The 18,733-nt window shown below is 47.8% G+C and overlaps 1 protein-coding gene across 1 annotated transcript in view; it reads left to right on the top strand.

Moving 5' to 3' along the window:
• Positions 1 to 1,625: 1,625 nt before the first annotated feature.
• The window catches only part of znrf1 (zinc and ring finger 1), a gene marked incomplete in the record, with an annotated part of 24,489 nt that continues 7,381 nt past the window's right edge, over positions 1,626 to 18,733 (top strand). The window contains 1 exon segment of the mRNA XM_062389198.1: positions 1,626 to 2,773. Within this exon segment, the coding sequence (XP_062245182.1) occupies positions 2,377 to 2,773 (397 nt within the window).

Below are 18,733 nucleotides of genomic sequence, written 5' to 3'. Positions count from 1 at the left end.
CTGCAGTCGCTCACAGGCTCTGACTTCCTGTAGCGTATAGAGTGGTTCACTCAGATAATATAATGCCGGTTAACCAGAATGAGCCCCTCAGGGTCAAACTAATTGATTTTGGCACGTCCGTCTCCAGAGGACACACTTGGGAAGCAACACCAGCCTTCTTGCAACCGGTCGGTTCAATGTGCAAAGCTTATCATTTAATTATTGTGTTCGCTGCAAATGATCCAACAAGAATGGTCCTAATAGTTCAGATTCTGAATTTAACAAAGTACTGATCAGCTCTTGTTTGGACACAGTTCACCTGAAGTCACCCTGAGCCTCCTCTGAGGCCGTGTGCTGCTTGCTTCTCTTTTTTTATCTTGGCAACAACGAGAACCAGAAAGAGAGAAACCAAATATATGTTCATTTTAATACGAATACTCAAGGTGGGCTAATGTGGTTCCTTATGGTCTCGCTCCAGATGAAGATGCTTGTTGACACCTTGGTCCAAGGAGGAAGAGGCTTCGGCCATCCCTTCTTCATGTGACCCAGGCTCAGCTCATGTGTGAGGATACATCACCGTCACCCTTATGAGGGCGTCCAGCTGAAGTAACAGAGGTTATGACTCAGCACCTTCCTCCTCACACACACGATGCAATATGCGACTGATCAGGGGAAGTTAGGAGTTTAGAAGAAGCCCTGACATGCTCACTTTTCAGTTTAAAAGCACCCCACACTGAAATCGTGTGCTTGATCTTCCAACCTGATTAATTGACATCGACCCTGTGATGCTGCTGGAGGTCAAACAGCCAGCTCTAAGACAAGTGGGCAGGTCTCACCGGTGTATGAATCTTCATCCAGGCCCCTGAAGCGGCTGGGTGCCCCTGACCACCACCCCCACGACCCCCACCACCACTGTGCTGCGTTTATCTTCATCCTACTTGTTCAGACAGTTCCTCTCCACACCTGGAGCCATGTTGCATCACAGACACACAACCCAGACCACAACTGCCAGAGCTGAGGGGTTCACTGACAGACACATCCCATCCATCATCTGTACTGCTTATCACAGGGGGAGCTGGAGGGACATCCTGGACAGGTCCAACATCCAGAGACACACAGCAACTCTACATGTGTCTGGACCGTGGGAGGACGCAGGAGAACCTGCAGAGGAACCAACACAGACACAGGGAGACCCAGAATTCAAACAGGGAACCTTCTCACTGTGACGGGACTATGACATATACAAATAATTACAATAATACACGTTATGCTTCTTTCAACTGTAACTAGGTGCTTAACAATGTGAAAATGTTAGTGTACAAAATGGGACAAAATTTAAAGTAATTTGAATATCACACAATGTTAACACAAATACCCCCAAAAACTTGTTATAGATTATTAAAGAGTCAAATGAAAGGTTAAATAAAACATATTAAAAATTATTAAAACAGTAAAAGGTCAGAACTCGAGGGAAAAAGCTATAAAAATGTGTGTTTAAGATTTAAGAATTTTATCATTTTGAATCTGCTAGTCTTTATCATTATGTCAGATTGCACAGTCTAATATTAAACGTTTTAAATGATGTGTGCTTTAGGTGGAACAGTGGCTGTGAAGTGGGGCAGCTGCTCCGGGCTCCGGGCTCCGGGGGCTCGGGGGCTGGTCTCCTCCCCGCTCTGCCTCCTGTCCTCGGTGTTTATGATCCGAGGCTGCGCGCTGAGCGGCTCCATTGTCTGAGCAGCAGCGGCAGCAGCGGCGGAGCGGAGCGGCATCACTGCGACCCCGATCCCCGGGAGGAGGCCACCGCTGCTCGGGGAGCCCCGGAGCGGACACGCCGTTGTTTCTGTTCGTCACCAGGGCTGTTTTTTAAATCTCGTCGCGGCTCCGACACGGACCGGGATCCTGCGGCGCTCGCACCGGGCAACAGTTGTCACGATGTCCGACATCAGATGAGGCCGGAGCCGCGGAGCGATCACTGCGGCGCTGTCGTGCTCCGGGCTGCCGCGTCCCGCCTGCGATGATCCCGCCGCGTGTTTAACCGCCCGCGGGACGGCGAAGGGAGCCCGGTGAAGCCCGCGTCTGCCAGACATTCCTCCGTCGCTTCGATCGGTCACACGCCCGCGCACGCACCGGCCGAGGCGAGGCTCCGTCTGCGGGTGAATCCGGCCGAGCAGCGGGGGCTCATGCTCCGCTCCGCAGGGACGCGGGCTGTTGCGTCTGCGGAGAGTTGACGAGCCTGCGGAGACACGCGGACCGACAGACAGGCAGGAGGCCGAGAGACAGACAGGGAGCGAGGGGAGGGGGCCACAGCCTGGTTCGGTTCTCTCGACCCGCAGCGGATCGAGCCGAGCCCCCTCCTGTTTGCACCCAGCGCCGCCACCCAGTCGTCCCCCGCTTCGGATGGGGGGCAAGCAGAGCACGGCGGGGCGGCCCCGGGGCGCTTTCCCCGGGGTCTCCACGGATGACAGCGCGGTGCCACCCTCGGCCCACTTCGGCCACTACCGGCCGAGCGGCACGATGGGCCTGCGGAGCCGCTCGGTGAGCTCCGTCGCCGGGATGGGCATCGACCACAGCCCCGGCGTGCCCTTCGGCTTCTACACCCCCAGAGGGACGGACTCGGACCGGGCCGGAGGGGGGTCAGGGGGCACCACAGCCGCCCCCCACCACGGCACCGGGTACCAGGACTCTGGGGGAGGAGGGCACCACACGGACGGGGTTCTGTACCTGGGGTCCCGGGGGTCGCTGGCTGACACCTTGCCCCTGCACATCGCACCCCGCTGGTTCAGCGCGCACAGCGGTAAGGACACACACACACATGCACACTAACACACATCTGGACATGCACACTCACACACACATGCACACGCACTTCAGGCTGATTTTGTTGACACTGGAGGATTAATCATCACAGGAAACCACGCACACACACACACACACACAGGCGTGCAGTCCACGCACATCGGCTCCTCCTCCGCTCACACGCACGCACACCTTGTTTACCTGCAGGTGGGAGAGACACCAATGCAGTGCCATTAAATGTCAGTGCTGTGAGGGGACGTGCAGCTCCGGCCTGAGGACGCAGAGAAACAAACTCACAGAATCCGCTGCTGCAGGCGTAGAACACAGGCTGACATGTGTGTGTCTGTGTGTCAAACAACATGTAGCCCTGTAGTGACTGAGGAGGGTCACACACTGACTCACACACACACTGAGAGCTGCAGGGGCCTTGGGCAGCTCTCCCACATTTAATACTTGACATCATTCTGCAGGTAAATGCCTGAAATTGGAAATATTGACTCCTACAGTTTCGGCTAAAAGACAGAAAGGTGCTTTAGAAACATCCATTTGGTCAAACGCTCCCCCGACGGTGCTATTAATAGGTGGTTTGATCAACTGGGAGCAGTGGGGGGGGGGGGGGGGCTGTTGGGTTTGGTGAACATAGCGTTGCAGGGTGTTGCTTCATGTTGACTGTGGCCGCCGCTGCACCGTCTGCATAGGTCATTCCATGTTGTGTGAAATGACAGAAATAAGCTTGTTGCCAAATCTGGGTCTGAGTCAATTAGTGAGGGGGGAGGGAGGGAGGGAGGGAGGTGAGGCAGGACGGGGGAGAAGGGTTTCGAGGTTTGTCTGTGATGATGATGACGACTCTGTGGCTGAACCGATGAGATATGATGCACTTTGCTGTCGCTGCAGGGAAACCGTGGACGCACACACGTCGACACATGCACACACATGTTGACACATGCACACACATGTTGACACGCACGTAAACAAACCCTTCCCCACATGGCCACAGCTGGTTCGCTTCCAACTGCATCCACACAAACACACACAGACACTCGGCAACCAAGTCCTTGAGGAAGATAAGACACACTCCTCTTTCTCTCTCTCACACTCACACACTTACACTCACACACACTCACACTCACTCTCACACTCACACTCACTCTCACACTCACTGTCACACACATGCACATGCACAGTGAGCCAGGTCCCCAGGCTCTCATTACTAAAGCCCTGACCGGCTCACAGCAGGAGAATAGCAAGTCGGATATCAACATCTCGGCTGTTTTTCTCTTGCCTACATTGCCTAGCGACTCTGCTGTGCGTTCATATCAGCGGGAGGAGATAACAGGGCTGGGTCGGGGGGGGGGGTGGGGGGGGGGGGTTGGGGGGGGCGTCTGCAGAGGGAAACCGAGGAAGACGCACACGTCAGAAACTGAGGCTGCAGATTTGGGCCTTGAGGGAAATGGTCATAGTACAGGAAACTCCACGAACAGATTCTACATGTGAACGTTCAGAGTCCGAGTCGACTTTGCAGATGGAAGCTTCTGGTTTTCATTTTATTTCAGGTTTCACTCAATCTGATTTCAAACAGGCTTTGGCGTCGCTGGTAAACAGTTCGTGTCCCAATGCATCGGCCGTCTGCCTTTTAGTCTGTCTGTTCAAGAAGCTGTGAAAAGATATCAGGCAAAATGTCGTCTGCCGCTAGAAAACCTACAGGAGGTATCACTGCTTGTGTTTTGTGTGGAGAAACATTCGACTCTTGTGGTAAAAGAAACCAGTCGGACTTTAAACATGGAGAGCAGAAGATGGAGTCTCGGCCCTGATAGCTGCCGTCTGCACTGGGAGCCCCGACTTATCGGCCTCGGCGCCCAGAGGTCAATTTGTTGTCAGGTGATAGACGACGGGCTCAGAGATATTAACGTCCAGGTCTAAATCCTCTCCCACAGTGATCACCATAAGGGTGTGGTCAGCAGAAAGGCTGAAGCTGGTGGCGGCCATGTTGCAGAGGTCACAGCAACAATAACACGAGGGTAAAAAGACGGGAGACATGTTTTAAATGATCCGAACCACAGCGATGGAGAGAGTGCACCCCCCAGCCTCGGGCAAGATCACATAAAAGAGATTGACAGCCCATCAAGTGGAATTGCAGGAGCGGCCGGCGAGGACCTGACAGTCTGAGCGGAGGAAAGGGCGGGGCCGACAACAGCTTCAATCTGTTATATCACTTTATTCCTCTGGGTGGGGGGGGGGGGGGGGACACAGAGAGACACAGCCTCGGGTTTCTGAGGAGGGACATGTCACAGGTTCAATGCTCCAGGAAAAGATGGTGTGCAGTTTAATCAGGATGTTTCTGATCTCAATACAGGTCTATATAGTGACAGGGCTCTGCTAGTTTGTTTATTTTAAATATGCAAAATTAATAAACAGGTTTCCAACAAAATTTGGGGGGAACTCCCATGATCCTTCGCTGCTTCCCGACATCAACAAACCAGGTCCTTTGCTGTTGTTTTGATTAAGAGAACCCTGGTGGCTGGAGCTGCATTTTGTACGTTTAAAGCTTCACAGAATTTTGCAAGATCTTGAGAAATTGACTAAAATGTGAAGAAATCCTGGATCGAAGCGTCTTCCAGTATCAGGGCTCCTACGGTCATGAAAACCCTGGGAACGTCATGGAATTTAAAAATGTGTTTTTCCAGGCCTGGAAAAGTCATGGAAAAAAATTAAATCCCAAAAGTTTTGGAAAAGTCATGGAAACTTGTTATATTCATTAATTTTCAAGTCGTTAATTTACGCTGAGATTTAATTAATTCATATGCTTTTAAAGAAAATATAAGCAGGCATACTTGGGTTTGTGTCATTTAAGGTAAACTGTAAACTGCCTTGGAATTCTCATAGTTAGTATAAATACTACATTTTGTCACTTTTTCGCGTATACACTGAGATCTCACAAAATGTTCGGTCATGGAAATTATTGAAATTCATGGAAATCCATTTGTCAAAATGTGTATGAACCCTGCAGTATAAACGAGATCTGAGAAGATCTGTGAGATTGTGTGGGATCTTGCTGCCAAACAGAAAAACAGATAAACAATAATGAAAACATAACATTGGTGAAGGTAATAAATCATTTAGCTGATCAGACCACTTCTTTATTTCTATAGGAGCTCACTCATGTGTCTGGATGTGGGGTCTTAGTGGAGGTTTGTGCCATTCCGGCTAAAAAATGTTTTTTTCTGTCGGTGATTGAGAGTCTGCTGGAAACTGCGTTCAGCACGACAACAGCACCGAGTCGGAGAAACCGAACTCTGAGTCCCCATTTATTTCTGTGAGAGCTCTGCTTTGGCTCAGCGGGGGGGCCGCTCCATGAAAGCACATGCAGTCTGTCACGTTCATCCTGGTTGAAGCTGCAGTGAAGAGCTTCGTCATCTGGGAATTCAGTCTCACACGCCGTTCACGTCTCCTACTGTCCCGACGTGTTCTCGTGATCGTACGCGTGTCAAGCGGTTTGTGAATCAGTACATCAGAGACCAGGTCAAAGGTCAAAGAGATACTGTGTAATGGCGGTTCTCTCCCGCTCCCTATGAACGTCCTCCTGATGTGAAAACAAGTCTGCTGGAAAAAACATGAGCCGTTCTGACTGTTTCATCGAGTTTAAGAGGTTTGATTCTGCATTCAGGGAGATGTGGGCGATCGGAGAGTTACTCAGTCGGATGTTTTACCTTTTGAAAGACAAGTTCATCAAGTGAGGGGCTTTAAAGGAGCAGTCACATGTTGCTCTGTGGTTCTTTTTCTACAGCAGCCAATCGGATCAGGTTGATTTGGTCCTGGAGAGACGCGGCAGAAGCAGCTGATGTGTTTATCAGGGACTTCATTTTCAGTTTACTTCCTTTTTAAGCGAACAGTGCACGTTAGCAAGAAAGACGTCCATGCTGCGTATCCCGGGGGGGGGGGGGGGGGACTCTTATTGGTTGTTGTTATGAGGATCGTGTCATCACCAAGCGTCAGACATGACCATCATTAAGCGTTTGTTTAAAATCGGTTCTATAGATTTTGCGTAATCCTGCAAACAATCAAACGCACACTGATGAAAACATGAGCTCCATGGCAGAGTGGATGTTGACGTAGGGAAGAACTCATCTTCACGTAGTTACACACACACACAGACACACACACACAGACACACACTCAGAAGATGTTCCTTCACACACTGAAACACCTTCTGGATGTGGATGTATGTTAATCAGACAAACTACAGGGGCCCCTCCCACTGTTTGCCCTTTTCAAGACAAAGAAGTGTGTGTGTGTGTGTGTTTGTGTGTGTTTGTGTGTGTTGTATGTGTTGTGTGTGTGTGTGTGTGTGTGTGTGCGTGTGCGTGTGTGTGTGAAGAGATGCATTTACCAGGCTAATATTAATCATGACATGAACCAGTAAGAGCTTTTACAAATGCCTTGAGATTGCATCCCCCCCCCCCCACACACACACACACACATAGACAGCAGTTGAAGCCTAGTGGCCCCCTCCTCTCATCCAAAAGGTCGTGGGGGTCAAATGAGCCTCGCTGGGGGGGGATTATCGGCTGCAGCTCTGTGTTCCTGCACCAGCTTCGTTTTGGATCGCCTCACTCATCATTCAGAACACAATGCTGAGTGTGTCTGTGTGTGTCAGACCTCGGGGAGGAAGTGTTGTCGAACACAGCGTCGTGTCTGCAGGTTGTGTTTCAGAAACGAGCAGCACAGTCTGACTGATGGACGGATTTTAATCGCTGCTGCAACTCTGATAATCTGATTATTACATTTAATCTGTTGAAAAGGTTTTATTATCTCAGCTGAGTGAGAAGATGATTGGATGTTAAATGTGACGAAGAATTTAAATTTGAATCTGAATCTGTAGAAACGTGAAGATTCTTCTCCTTCTGGGTAAAAGCTGAACTTCAGGTCGATTTAATTCACTAGAAATGATATCAATCAATAACATGTGTTTCCTTTTAGTGGAAGAGAAATCCGTTTTGAGTTCTACCTTTATTCATTAGATTTGATTTGGTCACTCTGGAGCTGCAGAACAATCTATTAGCACAACACAGAGGGATAGAGCGGGTTGTTCGCTAACCAGGTCGGCGGTTCGATTCCCAGTCTTCTTCTGCTCATAGGCAGTACTGTGTTTGTGAATGAAAAACACTTTGAGTGGCCATCAAGACTAGAGAAGCTCTATATAAATACAGAGCTTTTATCATCTCATATAAAACCTCTCAGCAAACACAGAGCTCCATCAGCACGTGTGTCTCATTCAGCAGGATTAGGATGGAGTCACAGAACCTGGTGGAAGGATAAGGTTTTGGATCTTCTTTGTGTCCGGCTCTTCTTTCTCCTCCAGCGATGTGTCCGATGTGTCTCCTGCTGCGTCCTCACATCGACTCATCGGAGGATTCACTCCGGGCTGACAGGAGGAACGCTGACATCACTCAGACGTTTGTGTTCTCACACAGCCCAACAGGAGAACCTCAGGATTTCCTCAGGAGAACGTCAGGATGTTATCCAGAGCTCCGGAGCAATCACAGAAACAGCTCTATGGAAAAAACACAGTATATAGATGTAGATGAGTAGCTGAGAAGAACTGATCAAAATGCCAAAAAAACAAGAGCCCCTTCACGTCCCTGTGTGTTCAGCCGGAGGAACAATAGCACAGTAGAAGACACGTGCTCACAATCCGACTTTATGACATTGGATCAGTTGAATTCGTGCTTTTATTTCATCGTGAAGCGAGCGGACGTAAAGATAAACTGTGCCTCAGTTCCCTTCAGGAGAGAGAATGAAGTGAGTCTTCTGCTCGGCCTCTGCTTGCATCATCAGATTTAGGATTTGGGTCGATTTAAAAAAAAAAAAGAAGCCTTTCCACCAGATACAGATTATTGACGAGTGATGGCGTCCATACTCTGACATCGGCTCCACACGGGGACCAGGCCGGAAATCTGTGTTTCTTTGAGCGCTGAAATAAATCAGATCACAGATCATCCCACGTGCACTGCGACACAACACATACACACACACTCACACACACAAAGTAAACAAGTACAAAAAAAAATACTGATGCACAGCGAGCGCGGGCCACACGGGGACACGCAGGCGTGATTAGAACGAGTTCCGTCCACGCGGCCGGCGTCGAGGCTTCGTTTCACAGCCGAGGGTTGGTGGTGGTGGTGGTGTGGGGGGGGGGGGGGGGGAGACATCTGTGCCGCTGAACTGTCTGGTTGCAGGAATCGAGAATATAGGTCAGCACTGCAATTCATTTCTGATTCCTCTGCCTCTATCTCCCTGACACACACACACACACACACACACTCTCCCCGTCTTTGCCTGTCTCTTTCCTCCCTGTTAACTCAGGGCAGTGCACACACACACACACACACACACACACACACACACACACACACAAACACACAGGAGGCATACCAGGACACGCACACTCTGCATACATTCGAGGGGAGAATGAGATGATGGGAGATGGGCTTTTGTTGCTGTGACAACCACATAGCTGCCTATCGCTGCTGTTTTCCTCGACGTGCACGCTCTCACGTGCACGCTCTCAGGTGCACGCTCTCACGTGCACGCTTCCCCTCACCTTGGCGATTGTTGGCTCAGCCGCACTGTTCCCTTCCGACAGACCTGAACCATTCACACGTGCATTTGCAGGAAAAGAAAAAAGGAGGGGGGGTCAGGATAGAAAGTGACAGGGAGAGAGAGAGAAGATTAGAGGTGGGGGGGGAGGGGGGGGGGGGTGTTAGCGTTATCTGGAACGGTCCCTGGAGAGCGTTCAGTCATCAGGGAGCCATGAAGGTTGATCTATCAAAGGTCTCATCACTGCTGTGGCTGAATGTCAACACCACATGAACCGTGATAACACCGGACCGGCCAATTAGGAGCAGCCGTCAGGCGGGCAGGGCGACCGATGCGATGGTCAGCGTCTAGACGTCGTCCGGGAGAAGGGAAGAGACTGGGCAGACTGGGAGCAGGGGGAGCTGTGACAGGGCCTCCCAGTTTCAGAGTGAGGTCAAGTTCACATCTGGATGCTGGGCAGAGGGGTGTGGCTAAATGGCTTTGCTCAACGGCACCTCAGTATTCACATCGATCAACCAGATCTATCTCTGCCAGGCTGGGTATCGAACCAGTGACGATCATAAACTCTGAACATACCTGACACATGTGGCAGAAATGATTTGATGAATTTGTTTTTATCAAATCTGTGACGACACATCAGCTTCATTTGATTCCTTGTGGAGGTTGGTTCTCCACTGAGTCACTGACCTGGAGCTCGTTTCAGTTTTAAAACACATGATCATGAAGGTAGCCCTGGATGATGTGTTTAAATGATCCACAAATATCTCAGTGTGTGTGTGTGTGTGGTGAAGTTGTTCCCAGTTGTTGTCATCGTGTTGTGTAACCGGTGTCACTGTTATCTCTGGAGGAAACGTCTCTGAGGGTGACGCTGCTGGATTACTCTGCTGTGTTCGAGCTGCAGCGCCGTCCCTTCTCTTTCGCCCTATAATTATCCATCCCTCCCTCTTCCTCTTCACCTCTCCTCCTCCTCCTCTTCCTCTCACCTTCATCCAAGGTCACGTTACCTCCTTGTGCGACAAAACAAAACAAAAGACACACTCTTCACTTTCCTGTTTCTGTCAGCTCGCGCCTCTCCACTCCCCCGACATCCATCCTCTCCTCCGTCTCTCCATCTCCCTCGTCTTCTGTCTCTCTTGTTCTTTCCTGTTCCCATGGAAACTTCTGGTCTTTCCGCGGGGGGCGCGGTTGGCGAGCGTTGCCTTAGTTGTTGTAAGCTGTGATGTAATCGGGCCAACAGTTCCCTGGGCCGCTGTTTATGGTCATGACAGTGGTGGGCTGCTGCCGATCAGGCTTCCTCCTGTCTGGCACAGAAAGGTGTGTGTCTGTGTGTGTGTCTGTGTGTGTGTGTGTGTGTGTCATACAAATAGTGCAATGGCTGTTAATGTATTGCTTTATTTGCTGCCACATTATCCAGTTGGAGGAAACAACATGGAGGGAGCTGTTCGTAGTGAAAAGCAAACTTTAAGCCATACTAAGGCAACAAGGGTCACAAGTGCTCGACCAATCATGAGCTTTCATCCTGTTTTACATGAAGAAGAAACTCAATGAACACTTGTTCAGTGTGATTAAAGTCAGGACATCACCAAAGTCACTGGGGTTCATCCTCTGGGGCCCATGAATGAACCAAACATCATAATAATCCATGTGACAGGTCGCTGGGATATCGGAGGAATGACGGACATGGGGGGGGCAGAATGGGCCTGACACCCCTTTTTTAACAGCATATTTTATTTTGAAAAGCTGCCTTGTTTAATTTAATGATGAGATAAAATACAACATATGCACATTTCATAACCAGATGCAGCCTCTTATTTTGTTTCAATAAGACTCATACACTCCTTGCACACATTGTGGGATAATTACATTTTAATAACATATTATGGTTAATAATAATGTGTGGGACTGAAAATGAACGATATATATTTGTTCTCTTCTCATCTGTTCATCTCCAGATACTCAGTCAGTATTTGAACCTCTCGTCCTGCTGTCTCTGTTTCTCACTAAATGATTCACTTCATCCCGTCTTATTCTTAGAAAACCTGTTTCACTACCAAACACAAAGACTCTCTTGCTCTTCTCAGCTCGTCTCCGTCCTCGCGCCCGGCTGCTCTCAGACTCCATCTGTAGCCTTAGTGGTGTCCTCTCTCCGTCTCCTCCTCCACGATCTGCCTGCCTGACACCACCCGCCTGGGGTGCCTCTGTGTGTTCAATCTCCGCCTTCAGTCTGCCACGCCACGGAGCCTAAGTCCCAGAGTGGCTTTGTTGTGCTTCTGCAGAAGAATCTCTGCCTTCAGCCTGTCTGCCATGGAGCTCTGTGTGTGTCTGTGTGTGTGTGTGTGTGTGTTTGTGTCTGTGTGTGTCTGTGTGTGTCTGTGTGTGTGTTCGTCTGTCTGTGTGTGTCTGTGTGTGTGTGCACATCTCCAACCGGATCGGTTTCCAGCTTCCCCTCCACAGAGTTGAAAACCTCTAGCCTGGCCTCACCGGACCAGTTCACATACGTAACAGAACCTCACTGGTTTTTCATGTCCCAGCTGCTCCCTGACTCCTTCCTTGTTGGAGCTCTGAGCCCATCAGCTGTTGACTGACAACTCGTCGGCCTCAAAGTTAATATCCGGGGCCAAGATTCCATCTTTAATTTACCTTTAACTCCAACGTTTCTTCACATACAGCACACACAGTGAGGCTTTGTAGGTGTTTTAGGTGCAGACACTTTGGATAATAACAGCTATGAATACAGACAAATGAAAAAGATCACAGCTGCTGTATTTCTGTGTGTGTTCTGATTCTTCTTCTCTCCACACGGATTGTTTATCTACAGATTCAGAATATTGACATTAAGAGAGATTGTTGTTCTGCTTCTAAACCAAAACCACACTCGAGCCCTTTTCAGGACATGAACTCTGGAAAATGTCCAGAAGATTGGGTCTGGATATTCTCTGGAGTTTTCCTTTCACACATGAGCGAGGCAGCAGGAGGTTGTTGTGTTCGGAAACTTTGTCACAACAACAGGACAATCTCCAAAGGGAGTTCACGTGAGGGTAGAGCGGCAGGAGGGCGGACTCTCCGTTAAGTCTGCTCTGGAAATCACATGTTCTTTAATCTCCTGACTCTGACACTTGTGTTGTCACGTAGAGCGTCTCAGGAGAATCTCAGGGAGACGTGTGGAGTTCAGTTTGTGTCTGAAAGCAGCTGAATCCTGGATATGACGACCGTTAATTCAGCTTCACTCCCTCCCCGTGTTTATTCTCAGTGTTCTGCCTCTGCCTTCGCCATCGCTCCCCTGTGCACTCTGTGTTTTACCCTCAACTTTCTGTCTCGCCCTCCTCTTTTCACTGCTTTACTGCCCCCCCCCCCCCCCGCTCTCTCCTCCTTCTCACTTCTGCACCGTAAAGTCGACGGCCCGATGATTCATCGCTCCCTCGGCCCCCGCACTGTTGTGATCCTCGTTTTACGGCACAGTTACACCGTCTCCCCCCGTCCTCCTCCTGTCTGTCTGTCTGTCTGTCTGTCTGTCTGTCTGTCTCTCTGTCTGTCTGTCTGTCTGTCTCTCTGTCTGTCTGTCTGTCTGTCTGTCTGTCTGTCTGTCTGTCTGTCTGTCTGTCTGTCTGTCTGTCTGTCTGTCTGTCTGTCTGTCTGTCTGTCTGTCTGTGTCTGTCTGTCTGTCTGTCTGTGTCTGTCTGTCCTCTGCAGCTATTGACGCCGATCCACCGAGTGTCCACTGTTGATACAGATAACGTCCAGGAGTGTAAACAAGGCCCGGTACCTCCGTCTTCTCAGTAATTAATATTCTTTAGATATTTTATGTGAGGTTTGAATACAGTCCAGATTTCACAGGGCTATTGATTGGATCTGGGAGAGTTGTTTGTGCAGCCATTACGCTCCCGGGCTCCGGTGTGATTTAAAGCGGCTCCTCCTGATGACTGTGGCTTTCTGCAGTCCGGCCGTCCCCTCCTGGACATTATTCATCATTACGAGACAGGCGGATCCATGTTTTAATTACACTGTCTGCTGCAGTACTGCTGTGTCTCACAGTCATTCACTGCGTACAAGTGCTTTTACTAAAGACCAGTTGAGGTGTTGTTCCGTACGAGTGAAGATCCAGGATCAGTCAACGTGAGACTTAACGAATGGGCCTGTGTTTGCTGACTGATTCCTTTCCCTCTGATCTAAAGCAGCACATTGTGCGAGCAGCCCTGAGTTCTGATTAACTCTGTTGGTTGAGTTGTTTTCATGTTCAGGAGACAAAACCTTTCAATCTGTCAATTCAACTGAACTGGGGAATTTACCCATGATCCTCGGCTCCTTGAAGCAAAAGAGCCGAAAGAAAAACACCAAAGTTTGCTTATTCTCCATATTCTGAAAATGTGACCTAAAACAGCTTTTAAAAGACTTTTAAGTTGTTTTGACTGGTCGACTGAGTCGGAGCTCAGAAGTGAAGGGCTGAGGTCAACTCAGTTCATTGCAATCTACCAAATCACCACTAGAGGCCACTAAATCCTCCACACGTCCTATAATCAGAGGCTTGAACTGAAACCCCAGGCCACAAAGAGTCCATGAAGGGCTGGACATTATAAATAAAAACATTATCTTACACCAGATTAAACATTAACCTGGTTTCTTTACCAAATAAATACAGATGTTTGGGCTTGAATGAACAAAACACAATAAAATCTTCATCCTGTGCTTCACCGTTCCCTCGGCCCAGCGACCTTTAGGTAATTAACAGTTGTTAAGTAACGACCAGCGATCACTGCAGAACGAGCCCGGACAAGGTGACTCCAGAGCCCTGGAGGGATTTGTATTACAGACCACATTTTACTGGCTTTTACCACAAAACCACCAGAGGCAAAGACCAACACACTTCGTGAATCATCTCAGTATCAATATAAATCAAGTTGTATTGATTTACATTCTCTCTCTTTCCACATTTCACTCCGTCCCTGAAAATCCCCCAAATATCTGTGTTCCAGGGAAAGAATCTAAATAAATAATTTTGAATCAAAACAAATTAAGATGTCAAATATCGCCTGACTTCTTTTACACAAATCTATCAGGCTCATCTTAAATATGGCTGCTGTCAACATGAGCTTCAATGATTGAATGTATCAGATTAGTTTAGTCGCAGGTTGTTCGATAACGATATTCAAACAAATGTAAATAAAGACCAGACTTGGATTTACTGGAAGGTGAATTTTCTTCTTCTCTTGTTTTTGTGCAAATCATCGACATGCGTTTGTTCTGAGGATTAAATGAATATCAATCCCCTCGTCCGATTTGAGAGGAAACAGAAAGACTGAACCTCTGTGGATGCTCTTATCCTGCTGAGCCACAATGTGCCGACATTTCATATCTGATGTAACCGGTGCCGTTTGTCTGTGGCTCCTCTTCCTCGTGACAGACACTTAATGGCGGTGGCCCGAGTCTTCCCAGGTCTTCATCGGTGGACAGGTAATCTGGCCGTGCTGAGTCAGGGTCTCGGCTTGATGAAATATGCACCGTTCAGAGATTGAGTTGACTGACCTCACCTGTAAATTGTGTGTGCGTGTGTGTGTCTGCGTGTGTGTGTGTCTGTGAGCAGGGGTTGACAAGAATAAGTCTCCATGGGACCATTAAACAGCACTTTGGTCTCTGAGTGTGTGACAGCTCCATCTATTCAGCCTCCGTCACTGTTACCGCTTGGTCATGCAAGGTTTGTGTTCGTGGGCGGAATAATTTAATTTCACCAAACAAGATGTTGTGTTGTGGTTAATTGTTACAGTTGTTTCACTGGGAGAGTTTCACAAACTACAAATTAATACAAATGTGATTATTGTAAATTCGAGCTACAGCTGTGTGTTTATTATTACTTTTGCCACAGCAGAGTTCTCTCTTCCATTTTTGTTCCATCTTAGTGGTGATTGAAGGGACCAGATTTCCTCCTGTTGATATTCACCAGAGTTTCCAATCTCCTGTCAGTCGCCGACTGACAGAGACACTTCAACAATCCAATCCGCTGCTGGAGAAAAACCCAAGAACAAAGAGATATTACGGTGATCTGCCAAAGTAAACGTCATATTTGTTTCTTCCTTAAATACTGTGAGTCCTGCTCATCTCCTCCAGTGACGCCAGGTTGTGCAGAACCAAAACATTTAAATGAGGGCGTGAACTAACAAAAAAAAAAATCACATGCAGGAGAGAATATACTTTTCTCACTGACATTTGTTTTCGTATCTTCATATTGTTGGAGGTATTTCATTAAAATGTGACCAATCAGATGTGTCCGCTGCCCACGTGGGAGCTGCAGGAGGAATCCAAACTGGAAGCCTGACGACTGATTTAGTATTTGAGTGATTATCCAGCTTTGACCACCCCCCCCCCCGCCCCCCAACACAACCACACACACACACTCACACACGCCCACACACACTCCCTGAATGTTAATTATTGTACCACAGCAGCTCGCTGGCTTTCCTGTGAAACTTTGATTCGCTGATGTTTCCTTCTGATTAAAACATCACAGAGGTTTAACCGACAACAGGATAACACAACACTCACTTTAGTTCTGGCAGCTGCAGCCACGACAAAACACAAACAGAATGAAATGAGCTTTTGAAGTCGTGCATTTTTTTATTTAATTTAAAAGCATAAATAATGTGGGTGGATCCCCCTCATACCTGAAGGCAGTTTCTCCGTCACTAAATGGGTTCGATGCATAACTTTGCCTTTTTCCTAACTTTTCTTTTATGAATATATGATTAATATATAGAGCTCACAACAAAACCAAGTCAGCATCTACAACATTTTCACTTATTTAAAGTCTTTATTGCAATTTCAGAAGGTCAGCGTCTCACAGATGAGCTGCAGCTTTGCAGTAATAACACACGACAGCTACTGGTTGTAAATATTTAGTGACAGATCATCGTGTGCAGCAGCTTGTGTGTGTGACGCGACCTGTTGCGTTAATCTCATTAATACACACTTGTGTTACGACTGGTGGGATGAAACCAGGTCTCAGAGGTTCTTCTTCTCGTGGACGTGGAACAGAGGAGAGCTGCTCTTGTGGCAGCTGTCTACACATCCTCGTGTTGTCCTCCCGGTGAACACGAGTAAACACGACCTGACGTGTATTTTTAGCTTTCGAGTGTTTGAGTGCTGCCAAAACTCGGGTGACCTTCTGAGTGCCTGAATGCTTTTTGTCTAGACACAGCGCTGAGGCCTCTGCTGCTGCTCCGGCTACATGTGTGTGGACGTGATGTGCGTTTGATTGTCTGGTTGCAGGACACTGGAGTGTTACACAAACGTCTTAAAGTCATCATACGAACTCTCAAACAAGCCCCCCCCCGACCAGCAGGTGGTGATAAAGTCCTCGTCCATTAAATACCAGAGAACATGGTGACTGTGATTAGTGAGATTAGGTCCATCTAACTTTAAGTGATGAAGACACATGTCCATGCTGCTGACTCGTTATTAGACCCGTCTCCTCAGCAGCAGCCGGTGAGACGTCCTCATCGGGTTCTTCTGGTCCAAAGTGTCCCAGTTTGAAAAAGTGCTGCGTGGCGTTCACTGACCTCACCTGCACTCCACGGCCGGGACAGTCCGGGAAATGATTTGAGAGAAATGTGCCAATTCGACATAAAGTAGATCCTCAAGGGTGTAGTGCACAGGACAACTGTCATAAATACACACACACACACACACACACACACATTCGTACACACCAACACACATCCAGATATACACTCTCACGTATACAGGCGGCAATATAATAAATCTACGATCTTGTCCTAGGATTTACTTTTGTCCCTATGTGACCTGCGCTCCCTGAATATGAAATGTCCTCAAGGATTTGTGGTGCTTGACTAAGCTGAAGCCAAACGCACACACACACACACACACACATACACACATCTCCGTGCTGGACCGTGTATCACAAAATGTCGTTTCTCCTCGAATGCCTGAACTGTCTCACCTTCCTCGTGCTCGTCTTCCTCACTCATTTCCTTCATCTCTCTGCTCGTCCCTATGGAGCATCTGTAAATAGCAGCCGAGGGAAAAGTGGGTCAGCTGCCACGTGCAAAGAGGGGGGGGGTCTGTGGGTCAGTGTGTGTGTGCGTGTGTGTGTCTGTGTGTGTGTGAGACCAAACAAGTGTATCCTTAATGAAATGTAGTGTAACATTTCAACATGACAGATGATCATGTTTACAGCCAAACACATTTTAAACTGCCTGAAACATGACGTCTTTATTATTATTATTTTTATTCTTATCACATGCTCAGCAGGTCTGACACAATGGTTTCCATCTTACAAATAAAAGTTGTGTTGAATTATTGGAGCTGTAAAATTCAGAAGTAAAATCTGCTTTGTGCAATTTGAGGGAAACCAAATGGCTGCAGTGTCACAGTGCGTTTCTTTAATCAACCACCTAATGATATATTTCATAGACATGTAACTATCTGCATTGATGTTTGCAAGTATGAAAACTTTTATTCTACAGAATAAAAAACTGTTTTAATTATTAATTCATGGTTATTTATAATAAAGTTACTGGCCCGAGCCTCATTTAAGAATCACTGACAGCTGCTGTCTGTTCTATCGATCATGGATCTTTTCACTTCAGGTTGAAGACGTGTGAATGAAGTCGTCAGTGGATCCACATTTAAAAAGCTGAGGCTTGTTTGAGTTTGAGTTTTTCCCTGTTTGTGCCATAACTTGATTTGTGTGACGAGTAAACTCAAAGTAAGTTGTGTAACTCGAGCACCTGCTCCCTCACGTCTGTGAGGAGTGGACCCCCCCCCCCCAGCCACACACCGGTCCAACCGGCCTCATGCGGCCCGGCGGCTGATCTGATTATCTGTTGTGTGTTAAACCAATACGGTCCTAATCGAGTGCATGCAAACTGCACATGAGGCGATGAGGGACACAACCGCAGCAAACACACAACAACAGAGAGGACACGACTGGTGAAACCTGCAGGGACCAAGGTTCTGTAACAAACCACAGGCGTTTAGTTAATGAGCAAATATCTTTAATGTCTGTGTGAGAAGTTACTGCAATGAAAGAAGAGATCAAGATGTGTTCGCTTCATTCACACACACACACACACACACACACACACAGGCAGGCCCTTTTTGATCTCTGAATTATTTTATTTTATTTGTTGTTTGCAGTGTTAATTAATGTCTTGTAAAAGAATTATATTATATTCTTCTTCTCTCTGCTCCCGTTTATTCAAGATTTTAGATTTTGCATTTAAATTGTTTCTTTGGTCCATAAATTAAATAATTTATAAATAAAGTAAATCAAAATAAATCTCGGCACAAACAAAAGTCGAAAGCTATGTTGATGTGATATGACGACATCTTGAATCACTTGAGTCTT

The sequence above is a fragment of the Platichthys flesus genome, chromosome 6, assembly GCF_949316205.1.
Source record: "Platichthys flesus chromosome 6, fPlaFle2.1, whole genome shotgun sequence".
Classification (NCBI taxonomy): domain Eukaryota; kingdom Metazoa; phylum Chordata; class Actinopteri; order Pleuronectiformes; family Pleuronectidae; genus Platichthys; species Platichthys flesus.
Note: the sequence above shows the minus strand (reverse complement) of the source record. Positions and strands in the feature narration are given on the sequence as shown.